Source organism: Phyllostomus hastatus, unplaced genomic scaffold (assembly GCF_019186645.2).
Source record: "Phyllostomus hastatus isolate PE091 unplaced genomic scaffold, TTU_PhHast_1.1 phas_scaffold_46, whole genome shotgun sequence".
Classification (NCBI taxonomy): domain Eukaryota; kingdom Metazoa; phylum Chordata; class Mammalia; order Chiroptera; family Phyllostomidae; genus Phyllostomus; species Phyllostomus hastatus.
This window is the reverse complement of record NW_025334032.1, coordinates 2674770-2699077: the sequence shown is the minus strand read 5'-3', so window position 1 is coordinate 2699077 and position 24308 is coordinate 2674770. Positions and strand designations below refer to the sequence as shown.

Below are 24308 nucleotides of genomic sequence, written 5' to 3'. Positions count from 1 at the left end.
AACATAGGGAGGCTGCCAAAAATGAGGCAACAAAGAAATGTGACCCAAAAGAAAGAGCAGAACAAAACTCCAGAAAAAAGAACCAAACAAAATGGAGATTAGCAATCTATGAGATACAGAGTTCAAAACACTGGTTATGAGGATTCTCAACTCATTGGGTACTTCAACAGCATAAAAAAGACTGAGGCAGAAATGAAGTTTATACTATGTGAAATAAAAATTTACAGGGGAGAATCCTGTGCATTCCAGCCAAGGTGGAGGCGTATGTACATATCCTTGGCTTCTTCACACAACCAAAAAAAGGATAACAGCCAATTTAAAAACAAAAAACAACCAAAACTGCCAGAAAATCAAAATGTATGGAAGTCCGACAACCAAGAAGTTAAAGAAGAAACATTCACCCAAGGTGTAAGGAGGGACAAAGATGGGAAGCTGGGAGAGGACAAGTGACAAGGCAGTGGTTGGGAGACCAAGCAGTCCCACATTTGCTTGCTGATAAGCCAGGAGAAACAACTGGGGAACGAGACAAACTGTATAACCCAGGGTTCCAGTACAGGGAAACAAAGCTTCAAAACCTCTAGCTCTAAAAATCCATGAGGGTTGCAGCAATGGGAGAAACTGCCAGTCTCACAGGAGAGTCTGCTTGAGAGGCCCATGGGATCCTAGAATGTACAGAAGCACACCCACCCAGGAATTAGCACCTGAAAGTGCACAATCTGTGGGAAAAAAAGGAAGTGACTGAAAGTGGGGTGAGAGCTGAACAAGCTAGCAAATGTCATTGTTCCCTTGTGGGAACGTTTCCTCCCCCACATACGGCACCACAATGCAGTGAAGTGGATTCACCCATCCTGGCAAATACCTAAGTCTCCACCCCTTACAACCTAACAAGTGCACTGAGACAAAGAAATATGACCCAAAAGAAAGAAATCAAAACTCCAGAAAAAGAACTAAGCAACAAGTAGGTAGCCAACCTCTATCAGATGCAGAATTCAAAACACTGGTAATCAGGGTGCTCACAGAAATTATTGAGTATGGTCATAAAATAAAGGAATAAATGAAGGCTATACAAAGTGAAATAAAGGAAAATATACAGGGAACCAACAGTGAAGGGAAGGAAACTGGCACTCAAAGATTTGGAACAGAAGGAAGAAATAAATATCCAACTGGAACAGAATGAAGAGACATGAATTCAAAAAAATGAGAGACTGAGGAACATCTGGGACAAGTTTAAACATTCCAACATCTGAATCATAGGGGTACCAGAAGGAGAGGAGGAAGAGAAAGAAATTGAAAGCTGCCCTGGCTGGCATAGCTCAGTGGATTGAGCGCGGGCTAGGAACCAAAGTGTCCCAGGTTCGATTCCCAGCCAGGGTACATGCCTGGGTTGCAGGCCATCACCCCCAGCAACCGCACATTGACGTTTCTCTCTATCTATCTCCCTCCCTTCCCTCTCTAAAAATAAATAAATAAATAAAATCTTTAAAAAAAAAAGAAAGAAATTGAAAGCTTACTGGACCACATAATAAAGGAAAACTTCTGCAATCTGGCGAAGGAACTAGACATACAAGTCCAGGACACTTGCAGAGTTCCAAAGAAGTTGGATCCAAGAAGAAACACACCAAGACACATCATAATTAAATTACCCAAGATTAAAGATAAGGAGAGAATCTTAAAAGCAGCAAAAGGAAAGGAAATAGTTACCTACAAAGGAGTTCCCATAAGACTATCAGCTGATTTCTTAAAAGAGACCTTGCAGGCAAGAAGGGGCTGGAAAGAAGTACTCCAAGTCATGAAAGGCAAAGACCTACATCCAAGATTTCTCTATCCAGCAAAGCTATCATTTAGAATGGAAGGGTAGAAAAAGTGCTTCCCAGATAAGGTCAATTAAAAGAGTTGATCATCACCAAGCCCTTATTATATGAAATGTTAAAGGGACTTATCTAAGAAAAAGAAGATAAAAAATATGAACAATAAAAGGACAACAAACTCTCCACTACCAACAACTGAACCTAAAAAACAAAGACATAGCAAACAACTAGAACAGGAACAGAATGACAGAAATGGAGATCACATGGAGGGTTATCATGGGTGAGGGGGATAATGCAGGGGAAAGGTACAGGGAATAAGAAGTATAATTGGTTGGCACAAAATAGCCAAGGGAGCCCTGGCTGGCGTAGCTCAGTGGATTGAGCGCAGGCTGGGAACCAAAGTGTCCCAGGTTCGATTCCCAGCCAGGGTGCATTCCTGGGTTGCAGGCCATAACCCCCAGCAACCGCACATCGATGTTTCTCTCTCTCTCTCTCCCCCCCCTCCCTTCCATCTCTAAAAATAAATAAATGAAATATTTTAAAAATAAAATAAAATAGCCAAGGGGGAGGTTAAGAATAGTATAGGAAATGAAAAAGAAGAACTTACATGTACAACCAAATAGCCTAAAGCGAGGTTGGAGGGGAATGTTGGGGAGAGGGGTGTTCTGCGGTAGAGGGCGATAGAGGGGAGAAAAAATGGAACAAGTGTAATAGCATAATCAATAAAATATACTTAAAAATAAAAGAAAATTTTACAGGGAATCAGTAGTGGAGTGGATAAAGCTGAGCATCAAATCAATGATTTGGAACATAAGAAAGAAAGAAAGGATTCACTCAGAACAGCAAGAAAAAAAAGAACCCAAAAAAGCAAGGATAGGCTAAGGGACCCTCTGGAATGAACTGTTTTCCATGCAAGGTAAAGCTAAAGGATTTCATCATCACCAAGCCATTATTATATAAAATGTTAAAGGGACTTATTTAAGGAAAAGTTGATCAAGACTATGAACATTAAAATGGCAATAAATTCACAGTTATCAACAATTAAATTTAAAAAACAAAGCAAATAAGCAGAACAGAAACTATGATAAATATGGAGATCATTTGGAGGGTTATCAGTTGGGAGGAGGAAGGAGTAGTAGAATGGGAAAAAGGTGCAGCGATTTAGAAGTACAAATTAGAACTTATATGCATGACCCATGGACATGAACTAAGGGATGTGATTGCCAGAGGGAATAGGGGTTACTACATTGAGGTGGGTAATGTGGGAAAAATTGGGGCAATTATAATAGCATAATTAATAAAAGTGTATTTTTTAAAATTGTTTACTGTGACTCTATGTACGTTATATATAACACTGTTTAATATGATAGGGAGACCTAAAGCTAATTAAAATGATATGCATGCATAAAGCAAAATAAAATTGTTCAGCAGAAGCTTATGTATAAAGAAATAATTTTGCAAGCAAGACAAAATAGTGATAAAAAATAAATACTGTTGTTTGTTTTAAACTTTTTCTGATCGTTTTTTATTTTTTAATTTTTTCCCTATTATTCCCCTATGCTCTCTTCCACCTCCACCCACCCCAAAACCCCCACAGTCACCACACTGTTGTCCTTCTCCATGAGTTTTTTCTTTTTTGCTCAATCCCTCCACCTCCCCCTTACCCCCAGCACTTCCAACTCCCAGAGCTGTCAGCCTGCTTTCTATCTACTGATCATTATTATGTAGAAAAACTTGGAAAATGCATAAAAGAGTAGAGAAAAAAATTACACTGAATATTGTCACCTAGAGATACTTCAGCATATATTTTCCTTTAAACTCATTTCTAATTATAAACAATTTTAGACATAACCTTCAATGAGTTTTATTATTGCTCAGAACAGAAACAATGATAAATTGTTTGCTGGACTCAGCAAATAAAAGAAGGAAGTTGTGAGAGTTTGATATACTGCATAAAGGTAGAAATCTGTGCCAACTAAACTATCAAATGGGGAAACAAAATCTGTAAAACTCAAACAAAGAAAGCACTTATTGATACAGGAAGTAAAAGATGATAGGATTCAAAGGAATTTAACTTGCTGGAAAATAATATTAACTTACAGGTACGCAGAGCATAAATTATTATTTCAACACGTGGTATTTTAGTGATAAAAGTTGATGATGTATCAAGAAAATATTATAAACAACCCCAGTGGTACTTCTGAACCATCAAAAGTTCTCTCTTTATGCTTTTCTAGTAATGGCTCCCCAGTTTTTTATGGACTGTAGGTTGTTATGGTGATGAAAGAGTACCTAACAGGAAGGGGATTGTAAGTCTCATAATGCAGGGAAAGGGCCTATATCAATTCAGGAAAAATTTCAGATTACAATTTTGAGCTGGGCTTGGCCTTTATGTCAGCATGCAACAGTTAGGTCAGTAAATTTTCCAAAGATTCTATAAACCAGTCTGAGTTAGATCTTCCCTGTCTTTCCTGGGGAAAACAACCAAAAAAGGTGGGCAACATTAGAAACTAGAAGGTAAGGGGGACTTAGATGAAGATAAAGGATTATAGTTAGAACTAGAGAGAACGTTCGTAGTTACCTACTCGTGTGTGTGTGTGTGTGTGTGTATATTAAAGTCTGTTGCATAAATGGTCAGAAATCACTATATTGTTGAATAGCCTAAAGTAGGAATACTTTTTTGGGTTCAGGGTGAGGCCACAGAATAGACGAGAAGCAAAATTTCTAAGACTTGAAGAAGACACAGAACCCTGTTAGCTTGGTGTTCTTGTAAGGAGGGAAAGAAATGTAGCATTCTAATAAAACTGATAGAATATGTTTATTTCTGTTCATATCACTGATTCAACAGAAATGTTTTGAGCATATTCTGAGTGTATGGCACCTGGCACTGGAGAGAAAATGGTAATAAAACAAAACATGGACTGTATATTATGGTAGAGAAGACACACACACAGTATTAAATGTCAGTAAACACAACCTCCTTTCTCTGCAGCCCTTCTCAATTATGTCTATATTCAACAAAGGAAAGAAAACAGGTCCTTACCTAATTAGAAATTAAGGCATATGTGGTTAAGTGATCAGACTATGCTATTATAATCCCCATTTGATTTATATTCCATTGTTTTGTCTTAATTTATTTACATATACTAATTTAGATTATATTTTATCTTTTTTTCCTTTCCACAACTTGTTGATTTTATTTTTTAAATCGTCACCATCATTGTACTCTGTTGGTGTAAAATTCAGTGTCTAATTTCTCAGCAGCTGGAGACTTAGCAGATAGCGACTTAGCAGATAGTTTTGAGTTCTCCAGCCTCAGTCACAAATTACTGGATACTCAGAGGGTTACTTGATGTGGTAGAGTTCTCCATACCCACTTAGTCCTTGTGTGGCATTTTTCCCCCCTCAGCATCTTAGCTTTTTATTATTTTTAATGGTGGTAAAATGCATATAACAAAATTTCCATAACCATTTTATATTGACAGTTCAGTGACATTAAGTACATTCATACTGTTGTTCTACCATCACTACCATTTGTTCATCTTGCAGAACTGAAACAGTGCCTATTAAACAATAACTCCCTATTCTCCCTTCCCCCCAGCTGACCTTTGTATTTTAAATGTTGTTTTTCAGCAAGGGAAAAATGGTTTTAATATCATAAGCGGTTTAGCCATTTCCTTTTTACCAGTGAGATCTCACTTGTTAAATTCTTAAAAAAAAAATAAAACTAACAGACCAAGTACTTGTGATTCTATACCCATAAAGAGGATAAGAATGTAGAATTGAACCCAAATTACCTGAGTTCGAATACTATTTGTAACCTTAGTAAGTTATTTAACATTTCTATGTTTCCTCAGGAAGGGTATTATCAGCCATATTTTATACCTCAATAGTAACCATTCAAGTCAGCATGCAACAGTCAGATTAGGTCAGTAAATCTAAAAAGGGTCAAGACCCTATTTTAATAGAGTAGGATTCCAATGTTTGAGATAAATACTATATCCTTTTAGGCTTTCCTCTGTGTCCTTGCTGCTCCAGTGAGGTTCAAAGAGGGCAGGGGGAATCTGTCATTTAAAAAAATCCTTTCCCAAGTGTGACCCCTATTTAAAAATGTGTAATTCCAAGACTTGAAGCCACAAATATTATTTTTTCTTAAATGAGAGTTAATGTATTAGATGTTTGTCTCCCTTAAAATAATCTTCACTTGTTAAAATTGTTCTGGTCTTGTTCATACAAATATTGTATCTAAATTCAATATGTGGTTGATCTGAGGAGTCTGGATTTCATTTTTTACCCTATTTCTATTTCACAACTCGTGTTTCCACAACTACTTTTCCCACTCATCCTGACCCCTCCTATGTCCAAACCAAAAATTTCCTTGAGTCTCCCTTCATTTTCATTACATCACTAAATGCATGTAACACATAGGATTAATACCTAATATCATAGCTCATTGTTTATATTATTTTGCTAGTCTCATCAGTGTTTTAAGATATACATTGCATTATATAACAAAAACTACTTCATGTTGTTCAATGCTAACTCATATGTACTTAATATATTTAATAAAGTCTTCATATTGATTGTATAGTATTTTCCAAATCAACTCCTAGTGGTGTAAAAATTCTTACTCTAACATATTTCAAAAGAATTGCTTACATCCATGAAAGAAACTTCTAATGTTCATTTTATAGGTTATTGAAGACAATGGTGTTCGAAGAGTTGTTGTGGTTCCTCAAGCACCAGAGTTTCATCCTGGTGGTCACACAGTCATACATCGTTCTACACATCCTCCTTTGCCAGGTTTCATTCCTGTCCCAACCATGATGCCCCCTCCACCACGCCATATGTATTCACCAGTGACTGGAGCTGGCGACATGGCAACACAGTATATGCCACAGTATCAGTCTTCACAAGTATACGGAGATGTAGGTAAGACATTTAACAGTCTGCCTGTTTTATGGAGTTGGTTGTTCTTTGCCTGGATATAATAGATGCTATTATCGTATTGTCTAAAAGAAACCAAAAATGGTTAACAATATCAATTATTTTTTGTTATCTAAGCACTATTTCATCCTCATGATCATTCTTCAAGGCAAATGAGTAAACAAAAATCAAAGAGAAGGAAGTAATTTATATCATGTAGTAATATTTAGTGGGGGTACATTCAAAGAAGACGTCTTCTCCTCTGTTGTGCTACTAGGCTCTGAGGAAAATTTTTAGCCAGGAGTAATCGCATCATTGTTAAATACTGAAGGATGTCCTGCGACTAACCAAAGTTGCTAGGTTCTGTTGAGAGTTTGAAAAAAAAAAAAACCAGTAAGACATAACCTCTGCCCTGAGGGAGTTAATAAATTGTTGGGAAGATCAGAAACAAAATGCACACAAAATAGTAATCTTATTCTTTCCTGTGGCTTTAAATACCATCTATATATCCTCATGCATCTCAGTTATAGCATTTCTAAAACAGAAATCTAATTATGGAACCTGCTTTTCTCTGTCATCTTCATCTCAGTATATGGTACCACTTGTCATTCAGGTTGCTGAAGTGAAAACCAGATGGTAAAATTTGATTCTTCCACATCATTTGGTATTAGTTTTATTTGTAGAAATTTCCCAAATGTATCTACTTTTTCTTACTACTACTCAGATCTAATCCACCATCAGCTCTTGTCAGGACAAGTGCAGTGTCAGCCTCCCAGTTTTCTACTGTTATTCTTGCCCTCAACCATCCAGGATCAGCCAGAGTAATCGTTTAAAAATATAAATCAAACTGTTCTATTTCAGTGACTTCCCTTTGCGATTGTATGAAGTCCTAAACCCTTCACCAGATCAGGGTTTCTCAACCTTAGCACTCTTGATATTTAAGGACAAATAAGTGTCTGTTGTGGAGGATGGGACTCTGCATTGTAGGATGTTTAACAGAATCTCTGCCTTGTACCCACTAGATTTCAGTAACACACTACTCCAACCTTCCCCTCACCCTCAACTTCACCCAATTGTGACAACTAAAAACATTTCCAGGCATTGACAAATGACCTCTGGGAGCCAAAATTGGCCCTGGTTGCAAACCACCACCCTGGACAAGACTCTATTCTGTGGTCTCTCATTGCCTTATCCTTCTTGTCCCCACCACCCTCCTTCAGCTTTTCAGAACCTCCAAGCTCCTTCTTGCCTCATTGCCTCTGTACAGGTGCTCTCTCTACCAGGAATGCTCTTCCCTCTTTTCCTTAGAAGGCTCATTTTTTTTCCTTTAGATTTCAGCTCTCAGAAAAACTATCCATGACCCTGCATTATCAATCTAGCACTGAAATCTGTTTCTTTCACAGAACCAAACACAATTTTATTTTTTGTATGGCTTTCTGCCTCATTTCCCTGTAAATCCCCAAAGAACTGAATCTGTTTGATACATCAGTTTTCCTTGCAGTTAGTTTAGCAGAACCTGTCTTTTATACTTAGTAAATTTGTAGAAGATACAACCCTTAAGTACAAAGTTTAAAATGTGTAGCACAATCTGTAATAGGTACATTATATATTATAATGTTGTATTCTGTCTTATTTTAAACTTATTTCTGTCCCCCAAGTAATACTTACTGATTCTGTAGGTCTGGGTGGGGTTTGGGTTTCTGCATTTTAACAAACTCCCAGGTGAGGCTCATGCAGTATTCCAATGAACATAATTTTGAGTAGCAAGAGTTTATGCTACAAATTAATCTCTTCTATTTTCTTACTGCTAATTTACACTTAGTTTTTAAAAATGTGTTTGAAAAATTTTAAATATTAGATGTTACAATTACTACTATTTTGCATTGTTAAACCCATTGTTATTCAAAGGGGATATGCACTAGACTTCATAAATACAATTAACAATCATGTGGAGAAAAGTGAAGCATACAAATCTACAAAGAGTACATCTCTACAAACTAGCTACCTAGTGGTGGAAGACAAGAGACATATGGTATTTGAGGTTACAAGCCAAGGAATTTACAATGGGCAGCAGTTTTATAACTGGTAGCTATCTCCTTGATATTTTTCCATGTTTTGTATAGATTTCCAAAGTGGGACCTAATCCAACATTTCACTATCAGCATTTACCATTACTGAATCTGAACTTTGTTTGACATATATTACATCATTTAATCCTCAGTAAAATTCTGCAGGATAACAGATGAAGAAACTGAGGCTCAGAAATGTCAATTAATTTTTGCATGGCCACTGCTAGTTCATTGCTGAGGATTTTACTCTCAGCTTTTTGATAATAAAGTTCCTGCTCTTTCTACTACATATTCTTTATATAACCCCCCATAGTTGCTTTATTATTTTATTTATCTTGAATAATAAGTGAAATATAAAAAATTTGGATAACTACATTTTAAAAGTATACAGTAAAGTTTCTGTGTTTTTTATTGAGATAAAATTCACCACTTTAAAATTTACAATTCAGTGTTTTTTTAGTATATTCATTATATACCATATTTACTAATGCTAATTCTAGAACATTTCATCCCAAAAAGAAACTCTGTGCCTCTTAAGTCAGTCCCAATTTCCTTTACCCTATCTCCTAATCTACTTTATATATTTCTATGGATTTGCCTATTCTAGACATTTCATATAAAGGTACATACAGTATGTATATTTGATGTAAATGTTTATACAATGTGTAGCCTTTTATGTGCAGCTTTTTTTCACTTAGCATATTTTTTGAAGGTTTATTTCAAGGTTTTAGCATGATTATTCTTTTTATTCTGAAAAATACTTCATTGTGTGGGTATAATATGTTTATCAATTCATTACTTATTGGACTTTTGGGTTATTTCCACTTTTTTGTCTATTATGAATATCAATGTTTTGACATTTGTATATAATTTTGGCAGGCATATGTTTTTACTGCTTCTGGGTATATACCTAAGAGTGGAATTGCTGGCTCATATGCTGATTCTGTATTTACCTTTTGAGGAACTATAAAATTGTTTACCATAGTGACTGCCCTATTTTACATTCTCACCAGCAATGTATGAGGGCTCTAATTTCTGCATATCCTTACCAAAACTTGTTATTGTGAGCTTTCTAATTCTACCCCTGCTAAAGTGGGACATTTTATCTCATTAAGATTTGATTTGCTTGCCTCTAACAACTACAGGTATAGGGAATCTTTTCAATTGATTATTGATATCTGTTCAGATCTTTAACCATGTTTTTAAATTGGGTTATTGTCTTTATTTTTGAGTTGTAAGAGTGTTTATATATTCTGGATACAAGACTCTTTTAAGATACGTGATTTACAGATTTTTCTCCCATATTGTCTTTTCACTTTCTTGATGGTATCCTTTGTTGTAGAAAAGGTTTTAATTTTGATGAAGTCAGATTGTTTTAAGTGCTTGTGCTTTTGTTGTCATTTCTAAGAAACTGTTGTCTAATCAAATGTCACACAGATTTTTCTCATGTTTCCTTTAAGTTTTACAGTTTTAATGTCTACATATAGGTCTTTGATGACATTTGAGTTAATTTTTCTATACAGTATTAAGTAAGGTTGCAGTGTGACGGAATCAGAATTCATTTTTTTTACATGTAGGTAGCCAAATTCCTATGTTTTTATCCTAATGTTACTGTACATAATGTTACAATATTCATTTTAGAGTATATAGTATAAATTAGTCTTTTCTATTTTCTTACTGCTAATTATGACTTAGTTTTTAAAAATGTGTTTGAGAAAATTTAAGAAAATATAGATGTTACAATTACTATATTGTACATTAAATTACTACATTAAAATCCATTGTTATTCAAAGGGGATATGCATTAGACTATATGAATATGTACTTAACACTATATAGAAAATTATTGTACCAATATTCTTAAAACATTGATAAATCAACACTTTACTAAGATTTTTGAGACTTTAAAATATTGTCTTTGCAGATTTTATTTTTATTTTTAAATAATTTTTACCACCCTCCTCGCAATCACAACACTGTTGTCCATGTCCAAGAGTCCTTTCTTCTTTTTGCTTAATCCCTCCACCCCTTACCTTCCCCCTTTAGTTGTCATCCTGCTATCTGCGATTCTGTCTCTGTTGTGCTTCTTGGTTCAGTTTGTTCATTAAATTCCACATATGTATGAGTGGAATCATAGTAGTTGTGTTACTCTGACTGGCTTATTTCACTTAGCATAATTTTTCCAGGTCTATCCATACTGAGGCAAAGGGTAAAACTTTCTTCTTTTGTACAGCCAGGTAGTATTCCATTTTGTAAATATCCCATAGTAGTTTTAGCTACTCATCTATTGATGAATACTTGGGCTATTTCCATAACCTGGCAATTATAAATAACACTGCAGTGAACTTAGGGGTGTTTATGTTCTTTTGAATTAGTGTTTTGGGTTCCTTCAGATATATTCTCAAAAGGAGGATTGCTGGTTCAAAAGGCAGACCCTAATTAGAAAAAAATTTTCTACTTTTTTTTGCAGTATCTCCTTACTGCTTTCCATGGTGGCTGTACCAATCTGCATTCCCACCAACACTGCAGAAGGGTTCCCCTTTCTTCACATCCTCTCCAGCACTTGTTTGTTGATCTGTTGACAATAGCCATTCTGACAGGTGTGAGATGATACCTCATTGTGGTTTTAATTTGCATTTCTATGATGATAAGTAACATTGAACATCTTTTCATATGTCTACTGGCCATCTATGATGTCCTCCTTCAGAAAGTATCTAGTCATGACCTTTGCCCATTTTCATAAGTGTATGTTATTGATTTTGCTATTACAGTCTTCCCAATTTTTCATCCTTTGCCCCCCTCCTCCCAGTACCACCCTTCTCTCCAGCAATCACCCCTTAGTTCATGTCCATGGGTTATACAGATGAGTTCTTTGGCTTCTCCATTTCTAATACTATTCTTAACATTCCCCTGCCTGTTTTGTACCTACCAATTATGCTTCTTTATCTCTGTACTTTTCTCCCAATCTTCTCTTTCCACCTCCCAGCTGATAACCCTCCAAATGATCTCTATGTCTGCGGTTCTGTTCATGTTCCAGTTGTTTGTTTGTTTTTGTTTTTGTTTGGTTTAGATTTTGTTGTTGATAATTATAACTTTGTTGTCATTTTAATGTTCATAGTTTTGATCTTTTTCTTAAATAAGTCCCTTTGACATTTCATATAATAATGGTTTGGTGATGATGAACTCCATTAGCTTTACATTGTCTGGGAAGCACTTTATCTGTCATTCAATTCTAAATGATAGCTTTGCTGGATAGACTAATCTTGGATGTATGTCCTTGCTTTTCATTACTTTGAATACTTGTTCCCAGTCCCTTCTTGCTTGCAAAGTTTCTTTTGAGAAATCAGCTGACAGTCTTATGGGAACTCCTTTGTAAGTAACTCTTTGCTTTTCTCCTGCTACTCTTAGGATCCTCTCTTTATCTTTAGCTTTTGGCATTTAATTATGATGTGTCTGGGTGTGTTCCTTCTTGGGTCCAATTTCTGTGAGACCCTCTGTTTCCTGGACTTGTGTGTCTATTTCCTTCACCAAATTAGGGACATTTTTGTTATTTTTTCAGATAAGTTTTCAACTTCTTGCTCTTCCTCTTCTTCTGGCAGCCCTGTGATGTGGATGTTGGCACTTTTGGAGATGTCCCAGAGTCACTTTTTCTCTCCCCATTTCTTTGAAATCTTGTTTCTTCATTCTGTTCTGGTTGATTGTTTATTTCTTGCTTATGTTTCAAATCGGTGGGTTGAATCCCGGCCTCCTTCCCTTCATTGTTGGTGCCCTGTGGATTTTTTCTTTATTTCACTTAGTATAGCCTTCATTTCTTTCTTTATGCTTTTGCCATACTCAGTGAGTTCTCTGAGCTTCCTATCACTAGTGTTTTGAACTCTACATCTGATAAGTTGGCTATCTCCGTTTTACTTAGTTCTTTTTCTGGAGCTTTGTTCTTTTCTTTAATTTGGGCCATATTTCTTTGTCTCCTCAATTTGGCAGCCCCCTGTGTTTGTTTCTGTGGATTGAGCTGCTTTGACTCCCCGTCTTAGTGTACCTGTTAAGTTTTATGGGATGGAGCCTTAGGTATTCACCAGTGCAGGGCAACCCACTTCACCACTCTGTGGCTCTGCATGTAGGGGAGGGGTTGGAGAGGGGCCAGTGCCCTGTCTGGCTGCTGGAGGCTTTCTCAGCACTCGCCCCATTTCAGTCACTTCACCCCCTTCCCATATGTGACTGGTGCCCTCTAGCTGCTGCTGTGTTGGTGGTTCCCAGAGCGGGTGGGTTTGCTTATGTTTTGGGACAATGCAGGCCTGTTACATGGACTCTGCCAAAAGACTGTCAGTTTCTTCCACCACCCCAGCCCCCACTGGTGTTTATAACCAGAAGTTATGAGACTTTATTTTCCTGGTTCAAGAACCCTGGGCTACATGGTCTGGCCAGGATCTGGGATTGCTTGCTCCCAAGGTTTCCCTCCAGATTTTTATCTACCACTCATGAATGTAGGACCACCCATTCTGCCAGCTGCTGCTCTCTCATCTCCACCACACTGTAACCTCTCTGTCCCAGCTCCCCATCTCTGCCCTTCCTACCCATCTGGAGAAATATGGCTTCTTTAAATCCTTGGTTGTCGGACATCACAGTTCAGTTTTCTGGCAGTTCTGGGTGTTTTTTGTTTTGAGGTAAGTTGTGATCCTTCTTATGGCTGTGCAAGGTAATGAAGCATGTCTGTCTATGCCTCCATCTTGACCAGAAGTTCCTTTTCCCATTTTTTAATTGGGTGGTTTAGTTTTTTGAGTTTTATAAGTTCTTTATAAATTTTGTTCTTTTAAAGATAAACTCAGGACAGTTGATTTAATAGTATTTATTGTTAATTTTATTATATTGTGTGGCTTATAATATTTCAAGATTAATACTTGGTATACCTAGATTCTGTTATTAATAAACAATTTACTCATTTCTTTTTGGTAACTCTTAAAACTTTATTATTAGTGATGCTTTGTGTTTTTGAATAAGGGAATTTAGGCAGATGGTGGTTTTGTTTTTACCTATTTTATAGGTTTGAAGTTGAAAGAGATGCTAAAAGCAATGGCTTAAAAAGAGTAAAAGGTAGCTCAGTTCAGGTCTTATTCCCCACCTGTAATAATCATAGCATACCACCAAGCTGTTCCTATGAAGAATAATAGTTACTTGGGAAAAGGTAAAGGAATGTCTCCATAAATTTATGTTGTGTCTGTATGTGTATACTCAAGTCACAAAGTTTGGTTCTATCAGATGGCAGATACACAGAAATAGTGTTTTTTTTACAAAATTATCCTTAGACATATGTTGTGTTTTATCTAATTATGACAAATTTGTTTCCTATTCCATCTCATGCCACAAATGTATTTGGAGAAATTGACCTTTTAAATGTTTTTGATTTTATATTTCTTCCTAGATGCTCACTCTACTCATGGAAGGTCCAACTTTAGAGATGAAAGATCTAGTAAAACGTATGAACGTTTGCAGAAAAAATTAAAGGATCGCCAAGGAACACAAAAAGAGAAAATGAGCAGTCCACCATCATCACCCCAGAAATGCCCTTCTCCCATAAGTGAACATAATGGACTTATAAAAGGGCAGAATGCTAGTGGGGTAAACACAGGATTAGCAAAGAACAAGTCAGGGAAAGGGAAAGGTGGTGCACAAATTGATACAGAAATCAAAGGTAACTATTTAAAATACTCAACTATTATTTTTGGTATTTTCATCAGTATTTAACCTACAAAAAGTACATGCTAACCTTCAGTCATTTTGTCATGCTCAAGATAAACTATAGATTATTAGCTAACATTCCCTAAATGTAAGAAGATGTTTTAGAACCTAAATTTTTACTACACTACCTCTTTTTACAATTTGGGGGGAACTCAATTAGTAATTTTACCGATATCATAAAGTGTACTAACCAAAAGAAATTTTTATTTGTAGAAAAACTCCCAAGTTTACATCCTGATTCTCTTCTCTTTCTGGGCCTTTGATAAGGCTATACTGGTTTTTATCAAAACTCTTTCTTTTTCCAGCTTCTTTATGTAACTAGTTACATTGTTAACCAGTCTATTTATATACTTTATAGTAGGATAGAGTATTCTTCATTCAATTCTTCAAAGGTTGTTTTCTCTTAAAATCCTCATATTTCCCTTATCTGTGACTTCCTCAATAGAACTCTGAGCAGTACTACTTTTTCTTTAAAATTTTCATTTCTCATCAATAAGTTTTATTGTTTTAGGGGCCTCAAGACTTATATGTTAATGTTTATAAAAATATTCTTGCATATTTTTGAGACCTCCTGATCATTCCTTTTCAGCACTGATGTTTCAAAAGAGTTAAGCTAAAGTTTCAGATATATCATTGGTGGCTATAAATTATGGTCAAGTCAATTATATTTCTCTTTTGGGAACCACCACAATTAAGGCATTTCATGAAACAAATGTTCAGTTAACATTAAGAAGTATGAGACTGGCAAATGAGAACTTTGCAGACAATAAGGGTTTTTTATGGCTGAATAAAAATATACTGTCTATAAGAAAAACTTGCTAGCTAGTTGTGTGTGTGTGTGTATTATAGTTAGTAATCATGGCTAAAATGGAAATAGAAACTGAAGCAGAGTAATTCTGGAGAGCCATAAGCTGCTGAATATCAACTAAGGAGTAAAAGCTAGAAAATAAAAATCACAAATACTAACCTACTTTCAGAAGACATTATTGTGGAGGGAGTGGGATATTGCATTTACACTCATTTTTTCTTTTTCTTTTCTTTTTTTTTCTTTTAGAAAAAAATGAAGAAACTAAAGCCGTTGAAGCACTTCTTTCCAACATTGTCAAACCGGTGGTAAGTATTTTATATATTTTCTTTACATTTATATTTGGTATATTTATATAGGATTTTGGTATTTTTCTACTCAGGCCTTATTTAAAACTTATTCTATATAAGGAATATGGAGTCAGTAATGAATCTGTATGGATCTAACATAAGGACAGAAATGTTATCAGTAAAGTGAATATTCAACCAAGAATCCATTTTTTAAATAAGGATTTAATATATACTAAAGGACATTGAAAATCACTGGATCAGACTAAGTCCTCATAAAAGAGTGTGGATACAACTAATTATCAAATTTTTAAAAACCCATTTATATGAGTTTTATATAAATATGTCCAATTAACTCCGAATGCAAAAATAGTTAAATAATATCAAACTGTAAAAGAAAGTTAATATTCCTCAATCTTTGTAAGTATAGATGTAATAGAAGAATTCAAAAAATCGAAAAGGGTATGGCAGCAAAACTGTATACATACAATTGTCTGCATATTTTTTAGATAGCCTTCATAAAGGCTATCATTCTAATGGGGAAAAAATTGCATCATATATGCCTAAAGATTAACCTTAAGTAAAGTTCTCATACAGTTATATTTTTAAACTCATTAAGACTTTAAAGGATTCTTCACTAGTAATCAAAACAAATATAAATTGAACTTTACTGAAATTGTGCAGTCCTGTCTCTCAATAAATAGCTACACAAAGATGTATTTGTAGCACTAATATTAACAAAAATAAAACAAAGTAATGCATAGATAAATTGGAATGTTTTTACTGGACAGAATGATATAGCCACTTAAAAATACAGTTTTGATTTGCAACAATGCTTTTGTAGGGAAAAATGCTGGGGATCAAACTATTGGGTTGGCCAAAAAGTCTATTTAGTTCTTTCTGTAAAATAGAAGACATATTTTTCATTTTCACCAATAACTTTATTGATCTGGATATTTTGAGTATGTCAGCTGTCTCCCATATTTCTCAGTTAATGTCTCAGTTTGATCGTTATCAAGTTCAACTGGTCTGCCCAACTATAGAACATCATCCAGCAATAAATCAGCACAAAACATCACAAACCACTTTTAACACATTCAGCCAGTCACAGCACTTTCTCTATACACTGCACAAATCTTTTTTTTTACATTTTTACCTTTCTTACAATAATAATGCATAATATGCTGAAAATGTGTATTTTCTTCCATCTTCAGTATTAAAATGGCTATACAAAAATTCACCAATTTTGACTTTTTTTTTAATGCACACTGACACGAAGCTGTCACAATACAATCTGAAAAAATTGTTTCAAATGAAGTTAAAGACAACTAAGTGCTACTTGAGCCATCTTTTGGAAAAAATCAAATGAACTTTTTGGCCAACCCAGTATTTGGACACTGTGATTACAGCCTTATGAAGAAAAGCATTAGAGAAAATTAGAATAAGAATAGAAGGAGAAATCAAATATCACAGTAGTAATATTTGACTAATAGACTGAATTAGACTAATTCAGACTATTAGTCTCTCTCTGCTTTTTATAAGAGTTATAACTTCACTTCAGTTTAAAAGCAGCTAAAGAAGTGCCAGTGACTGATTGAATCCAGATATTTTATCATTAATATGGTAAACTATGTAAATAACACATAAATACAGAGTAAAAACATATATCTTTTACCCACTCCTCCAATTTAATCATGCCCAGCAGTTTAGGATTCTTTCTAGTCCTGTTTCAGTTCATTTGTATGTGTCCAGCAAAATATAAATTTTTTTCTTTAACCCCTATGAAAAAAGAGTTATACTGTACCCTACTGCACTATGGCAAATTTTTTTCACTTACTGTGTAATGCCTTAGCAATCTTTCTATGTCATTACATTTTTCTTTGAAGCTACATAGATCATGACAACCAATCAAAATATATATTTGGCCCTTACTGTACACAATCAATAAAAAACAAATATGCAAATTGTGCGTGGTCATAAAAAGTGCTATTACAGAAATAGGACGGTATGATGAGTTACTAAGGAAAGGGGAGTTATCCCCTTTTAAATACAGCAATCAGGAAACCTTTCTCTGAGCCTCTGAAGAGTTAGAAAAGGCACAAAAGGTGAAAGGAATAGGAATGGGAGAGCGGAAATAATCACAAGTTTCTTAGATAGAAAGAATCATCACTGGAGCATAGTAAAATGTAGGGCAAAGTAGTACAAGATGGAAAGAAGTAGACAGTAAGACTTTTTCAGCCACAATAAGGCCATTTATTAAACGCTGATAAAACTACTTCTGGTTTCCAAAAGAAAAAGCTCTGCGTCCCCCCAAAAAAAGCCCTTGGTAAAATATTTTGTGCTAAGTTATCTAAAAACTACTTGCTGTAATTTTTGCACAAGAACAGATTAGAAAAGTTGTTGCTCTTAACACTTCCACACAGGGTTACTTGTTCATTTTACCCCATTTTAGTAAGATATTCACTAATCTAATAGGCTACTATGGTCCTGTTTCTTCTGACCATCTTAAATAATAGATTTGGATGCTTTAGTTTTATTTTATTTCTAATTCCTTCTATACATGTAAATTAATGCAAACATATACAGAATTATTTCATAATAATAGCTAGTACAACTTTCCTAGTGTCAGAATCTGTCCAAAACACTTTGAATTCATAAATGCATTACTTTCTTTCATTTCTGCAACAACCCTCAGAACCAGTTTTCCCTATTTTACAGATTAGGAAAGAATAGGTTTAGTAAGTTGGGATTGAAATTTAGGCATTATCCTTTGAAGTTTTATGTATATCCAAATGTATATGGAAATGTAAAAAGGAATTTGATAGCCTTAATAGAATTGTTTGAATGATAGTTAATGCTAGCAGCGTTTACTTGTTACACTATATGATATTAAAAGTTAAATTTTTAGGCATATAAAGCTTAAAACAATTTTTCAAAAGAATTTCTTGCTCAATATAATGAGGAAGAGGTAATTTAATAAAACAATACCTCTGCATCTTAAACATAAAGTAATAATGCTTATGGCTTTGTTTTGCTTTGTTTTTTAGGGGTTTTTTATTTTTGTTTGTTTTACAGTTTGAGTAGCTATGCCTTTTTTACTAAATTTATGCGAGCCGTGAAGTCTAGGTGAGGGTTTTTAATTGGCTTTGTGTGGTTTTTGCATGCTGTAGTTCATTTAGAGTACCAAATTAAATATATTCATTCACCTGATTATTCCATAAATATGTGACAGAATGCCAGATACTGTGATAGAAGCTGGAGATAGAATAGAACGCAAAGAGCAGGCATGGCCTTTGCCTTCAGAACTTAAGTTAGTGTGGAGTAAGTATCAGGGAATAATACATGTAAAGCTTTATCTGTGAAGTGTCAGAAAAAAAGTACAGTGCTATAGGATATATAATATAGGTGGACTTTGCCGAGGGATGTTAAAGCAGTTCCCTAGGGATGATTGAATTGAAATGTAAAGAAAAAGTAGTGGTTGGGCACTGTGCACTGTGAACAGTGGGGAAGTGTGGGGACAGTATTGCAAACATTAACCCTCATTTAAGAAGAACTGAAACATGGTAATTGAGGAACCAACCAAAAATTAAAGAGCAGCTACTCAATAATATGACTCAAGCGTAGTGTGTGAGAGAGAACATTGTGCTAGTCTCAGCCTCAGCTTATTATACTCAGGGGTTGAGTTACCTGGGACAAGCCACTTAACCTTTTTGAATCTGCTCCTTTTTCCATAGAGTATAATGCTATTATATATCTCACATGTGGGGGGATAAAAAGTGGTATCTTGTTTAAATTTATATTTATATACTCACAGTCCATATCCTTTCCTCATTTTTTTCATGAGATTCTCGTCTTTTTCTTATTGTAAGACACTTTATAACTTGAGGAAATGAACCCTTTCAGATCTTACAAGTGGGGTTTTTTCTTTCATTCTTTCTTTTGAATGTATCTGTATATGTTGTTTACACTAATAGTTTTGAATGGTCCAAGTGGTCTTTAAATTTTTTTAACCCATCTGCCCATTCAGAACAAATCATATTTCATCTGCAAATGGACAAGTTTCTATTTGTGACTCATTGAAATAAGTAGATAGAGATATATTTTATTTACTCTTGAAACCCTCTTAGATTTTTCACTGTTCATTGTGCACATTACAGTTTTTTTCATAGAGCTTTTAAATACTATGTTCCTGCAGGCCTCAGACATCCAGGCAAGGTCAGTAGTACTTACCTGGTCACCTCCCTCCAGCTTCATTAATGGTGAAAAAGATGAGACTACTGTACCAGAGCTCTATGGTTATGAAATTCTCGTCTCAAGTACTGGAAAAGATGGGAAATATAAAAGTGTGTATATGTAGGTATTTGTTATGTTTTACTCCTTCCCATTATTAAGTTAATGGTTTGTCATAAAAAGCTTAATACTGATTTTATTCTTTTCTCTCTTCATGCTTTTGTTTTGAACCTATAATTGACCAGTGATAGTGATTTCAATGTAAATAGTCCAAATGCCAGCTGTAATACATTTCTGTCTACATACTCTTGGAATAATTGCTTTCATTGGCCACATTCAGCTTTCATTTTTCAGTAGGCCCCCTAACAGATATTTTACTATTCACATATTCCTGAGGCATAAATATAAATTGTATTATGTAGAAACCAGGACCAAAAATGGAGTTCTTAAACTATGAGCATGTGAAATATGGTAGTGCTCCTCTGAAGAACTAGAGTTAATTCTTATATGTTGTAAAAGCTCATATCCTACTGTGAAATGAATTTAGTACCATTATTCCTCATTTGTCTGTTGGTTTGTTAATAATCATATTTTGAAAACCTATCATAGCTCTCTTTCCGTGGTTCAGAATGTGTTTATTATATGCCAAGTAGCCTTAGAAAGAGTCAGTGGCTAAAGTCGTGACATTATGATTGACATTCATAAAATAAATTATTTTGCTGTCCTTATGTAGACATTGCTTCTTCTAATGAAAAAAATAAAGAGGAAAGTTGATTATTAGTTATAATGTGAGCACCAGGAAGATTGTAAACGAGGGTGCTTGATCATTCAAATGATTGTAATTAACAAAGAACACTGGATACATCAACCTTCTTGCTATCTTTTTTCAAAAAAAAAAAAAATAGCTACTATAGGGAAGAAAGGAAAGTAAAACTACCCCAGTGACTGTCATCTAGTAACATAAGGTTATAAAAAGGTCCTGTCTCCTTATCTCTATGGAGACTTCCTTGTGTTTATTCATTTTTTTTTAAAGAGACAAACCTACCTAAGGGGTAAGTCTGGGATGAAGGACATCAACATAAAATTTTGTGTGCTAAGGGTCGATTCTAATTAGCTATGGTTGCATGTTAAAAAGGTTTATCTCCATTTGCAACCTGACCAGAGAGCATGAGACAGACATTAGTCACTTCCTTTACTATACACTAATTAAGGTCTCTCTGAGGATGCTACTGCAACTGCCCAATTGATTAAAGTGTATTTTTACCAATGAGACATGTTTTCTTTCTCATAATATTTACTGGCTTTGATTTGAGAAACGGGGTAGCTGGTAATCTGGGAGGGCAGAGAGAGGGGATTGCGGAAGTCCATAAAGAGGAGAGGAGAGAAACTTGGATGAAGGAAATGAAAGAGAGAACAGTGATTATTAAAAAAGAAATAGAAAAAGCCTGGTTTGTTGGCTACATACCAATTGTATGAAATGATTATTTTAAGAAGATGAGCCCTGTTGTATTTTAAAACGTAATAGTGGCCGTGGGAAATGCTTTACTTTAAATTATGGTTACTGTTTTTTCTTATCTGTTCATTAAACTAACATTTTAAATAAAGTTCCATGTTGTATTCTAATAAAACGCTAGAGTTTGGCAGACTTCTTGTAAAAATTTAGTAGTTTTGATTTCAGTATTGTATTATTTTGCATTTCAAATATGTGGAAAATGGATTTTTAAATAATATAAAATAGTTCTTGATTTGCTTACCATACTTACTTGTTTTAAAGTGGTATGCAGGTAATACTTAAGTTTGTCACATATCCTAATTACACAAATGCCATTAACAGAATTTGAATATGGCCACAGTTTGTAAAGTAAGAAGCAATATAATTTCTTAAATAAGGCACATGATGCATATCCTCCAGAAATGCTTTATTTATCAGGCAGTGAAATACTATCTTTTCCCCCCCACCCAGAGGAGAAGAAACAGGTGTCACTTTAAATGATCTCAAACCAGCCACTGAATACCATGCAAAGTAAGGAACTCCTACGTGTTGCTTTTCTATGATATGCCATAAGTAGTTTTATTTTTAATCATTTTCTTAAGTCTAGAATACAATTTTAATATTACCTTTATATTAAAAACATGAACTTGGGTTTTTCTTTTGGTACAATTATCAACACTTTTCAGAAAAAGTAAAACATTTTAACTCAGATGTTACATTTAAGGGTTAATTAGCCTGTTTGTAGGACCTAGAGATTGGAATGAAAGTATAGCTAATATGTATGATATGTCTACAATATCCAATTTAGTGCTAGAAAATGGTCCCAGCTTTTGAAATTTTTATAAAACAATCATAAATAATATTTGGCTTATACTTATATATTTTTACTCCATTTTGTTTTAGAACAAGTTTGGGGTATTAAAGCTAATAGAATTTCACACCTAATTGGGAATAATTTAGATATTGCTTTATTGTGCATTGTAATGCATTGTAAATTCCATTGTAATTTACCAAGGTTTTTAGACCCTAGAGACATCTTTGGTTGGTACTGAGTATAATGCATTTAGTTAGTCACCTCCATTTTGAAAAGAACATTTGTGATTAGTATTATTTCTATTAATGTATTAAATGAATTTTCAATTATACTCCTATAGATGAACCCTAGTGTATTATTCAAAATAGTATTTTTCAAACTGTGGATTGCAACCATTATTGAATCGTGTAATTAATTTTGTAGGTTATATTCAGCATTTTTAAAAATTAAATATAATTAAATGGAATAGAAATGGAGTATATTACTCTAGTTAATGATATTTTTTCAGCATACTTGTTACACACATGCGCATGCAGTAGTGTTTGTGTGCCTGTATGTAAATATATAATGCACAGACACAGTTATGTCACAATTTAGAATGTATTTTTTTACTTTCGGTTGCAGTCGAAAAAAGATGAATGCCACTGGTCTGTCCTTCTTTTCTTTTTAAGGACCACCCTTCTAATAGGCATAGAATATTTAGAGAGCAACGTAATAACTTGCAGGTACTTAAAGGTGATGCTGTTAAAAGGCCAGATACAATGATTCTGCAGGATAAAACTATTTATTTTATTGCCATAGAGTCCAGGCAGAATACAATTCTATAAAGGGAACTGCTTCAGAAACTGAAAGCTTTACCACCTTGAGCTGTGAACCTGACATACCTAATCCACCAAGGATAGCCAATCGGACCAAAAATTCACTCACTTTGCAATGGAAGGTAAGGATATTCTGTGGAGTATTTCCAACTGGACATGGATTTCCTCCCCCACCCCATAGAATTAAATTTCAGTTAGTTTGGGAGACAAAAAGTGCTTTAAGTTAATTTTCTCTTGCTCTTTACATATATGAAAGCATTTGTTTCTTATATCTTAAAAAAACACTCATATAGGAATATAGGAAATATAGGAAAAAAGGCTGATTTATAATTAAGACTTCATATTATACTGGACATGTGATAACTTTTGAGTGTCACAACAGTAATTCTCAAGTTCACTCCTTTTTAAAATATTTTATAATGACACCTTTATAAGACTAAATTCATTCTGAATTTTATTCTAAATGAGATTGATGTAAGTAGACTCATAGCTTTAAAAATACCAGTATGAAAAACTAAAAATTAAAATATCAATATGATACCCTAAAGGAGGAGTAAAATTATTTTCAATTGAATAATATGTGTGTCAATATGTAAATGTTTGGACCTACCTACACAAGATATGGTGAAGTGAACAGACACTGTAGGTAGAATTGGTAATTTAAACACCACAGAAAATATTGTCATGGGTGACATGATTTTCTGACATAATATATAGGTCTTGGGAAATTTCTGAGCAAAAGTACAGTTTTTCCCAAATTGCATAGTAATTGCATTTGGGGAAAATTGGTAACTGTTAGAACTCTACAAAAAATACTTTGTGAAATGGATTAGGTTCATCCATAATTATAAACAAATATTTCATCTACTTGGATATACACTAAGACAACAAAAAGTCCATGCTATAGGGAGAGAACAGTTACTGTACTGAATGTCCCATACTTCTCTGCAGGACCATTAATATCTTGATTCTTATCCTCTACTCATCAGCTCCCCCACCCCTGCCATTATTGTGATGATCAGAAACACCTCCCACAAAATTTCAAAACATTCCTTGAAAGGGAGTACCGCTGCTGTTAGCAGCCATTGGTTTGCAGTGAGAAAATAATTGCTTATCTTGATTTAATCATCTCATTTTATCTCAAGAGCAAAACTATGGACTAGATTCTTTGCAAAAGCTTTTGAATATTTGGAGCTTGCTAGTTTAGAGTTCATTAGTCCCCAGTTCTTTTGGGGATATTAGATGATGTAGGTAGTTAAAAACTTCTTTTAGCACATGTAAATCAAACAAGTATGTACATATTAACAAAATGATTCCTTTTATTTT

At 34.5% G+C, this 24308-nt stretch overlaps 1 protein-coding gene across 4 annotated transcripts in view; it reads left to right on the top strand.

The window, feature by feature from the left end:
- The window catches only part of FNDC3A (fibronectin type III domain containing 3A), a 230994-nt gene that overhangs the window by 167512 nt on the left and 39174 nt on the right, over positions 1 to 24308 (top strand). For all 4 annotated transcript variants that reach the window (XM_045821333.1, XM_045821332.1, XM_045821334.1 and 1 more), the window contains 6 exons: positions 6503 to 6740; positions 14220 to 14489; positions 15591 to 15649; positions 19824 to 19981; positions 21822 to 21881; positions 22966 to 23104. In XM_045821333.1, coding sequence (XP_045677289.1) covers positions 6503 to 6740; positions 14220 to 14489; positions 15591 to 15649; positions 19824 to 19981; positions 21822 to 21881; positions 22966 to 23104 — 924 coding nt within the window. The remainder of the gene's footprint in view (positions 1 to 6502; positions 6741 to 14219; positions 14490 to 15590; positions 15650 to 19823; positions 19982 to 21821; positions 21882 to 22965; positions 23105 to 24308) is intronic.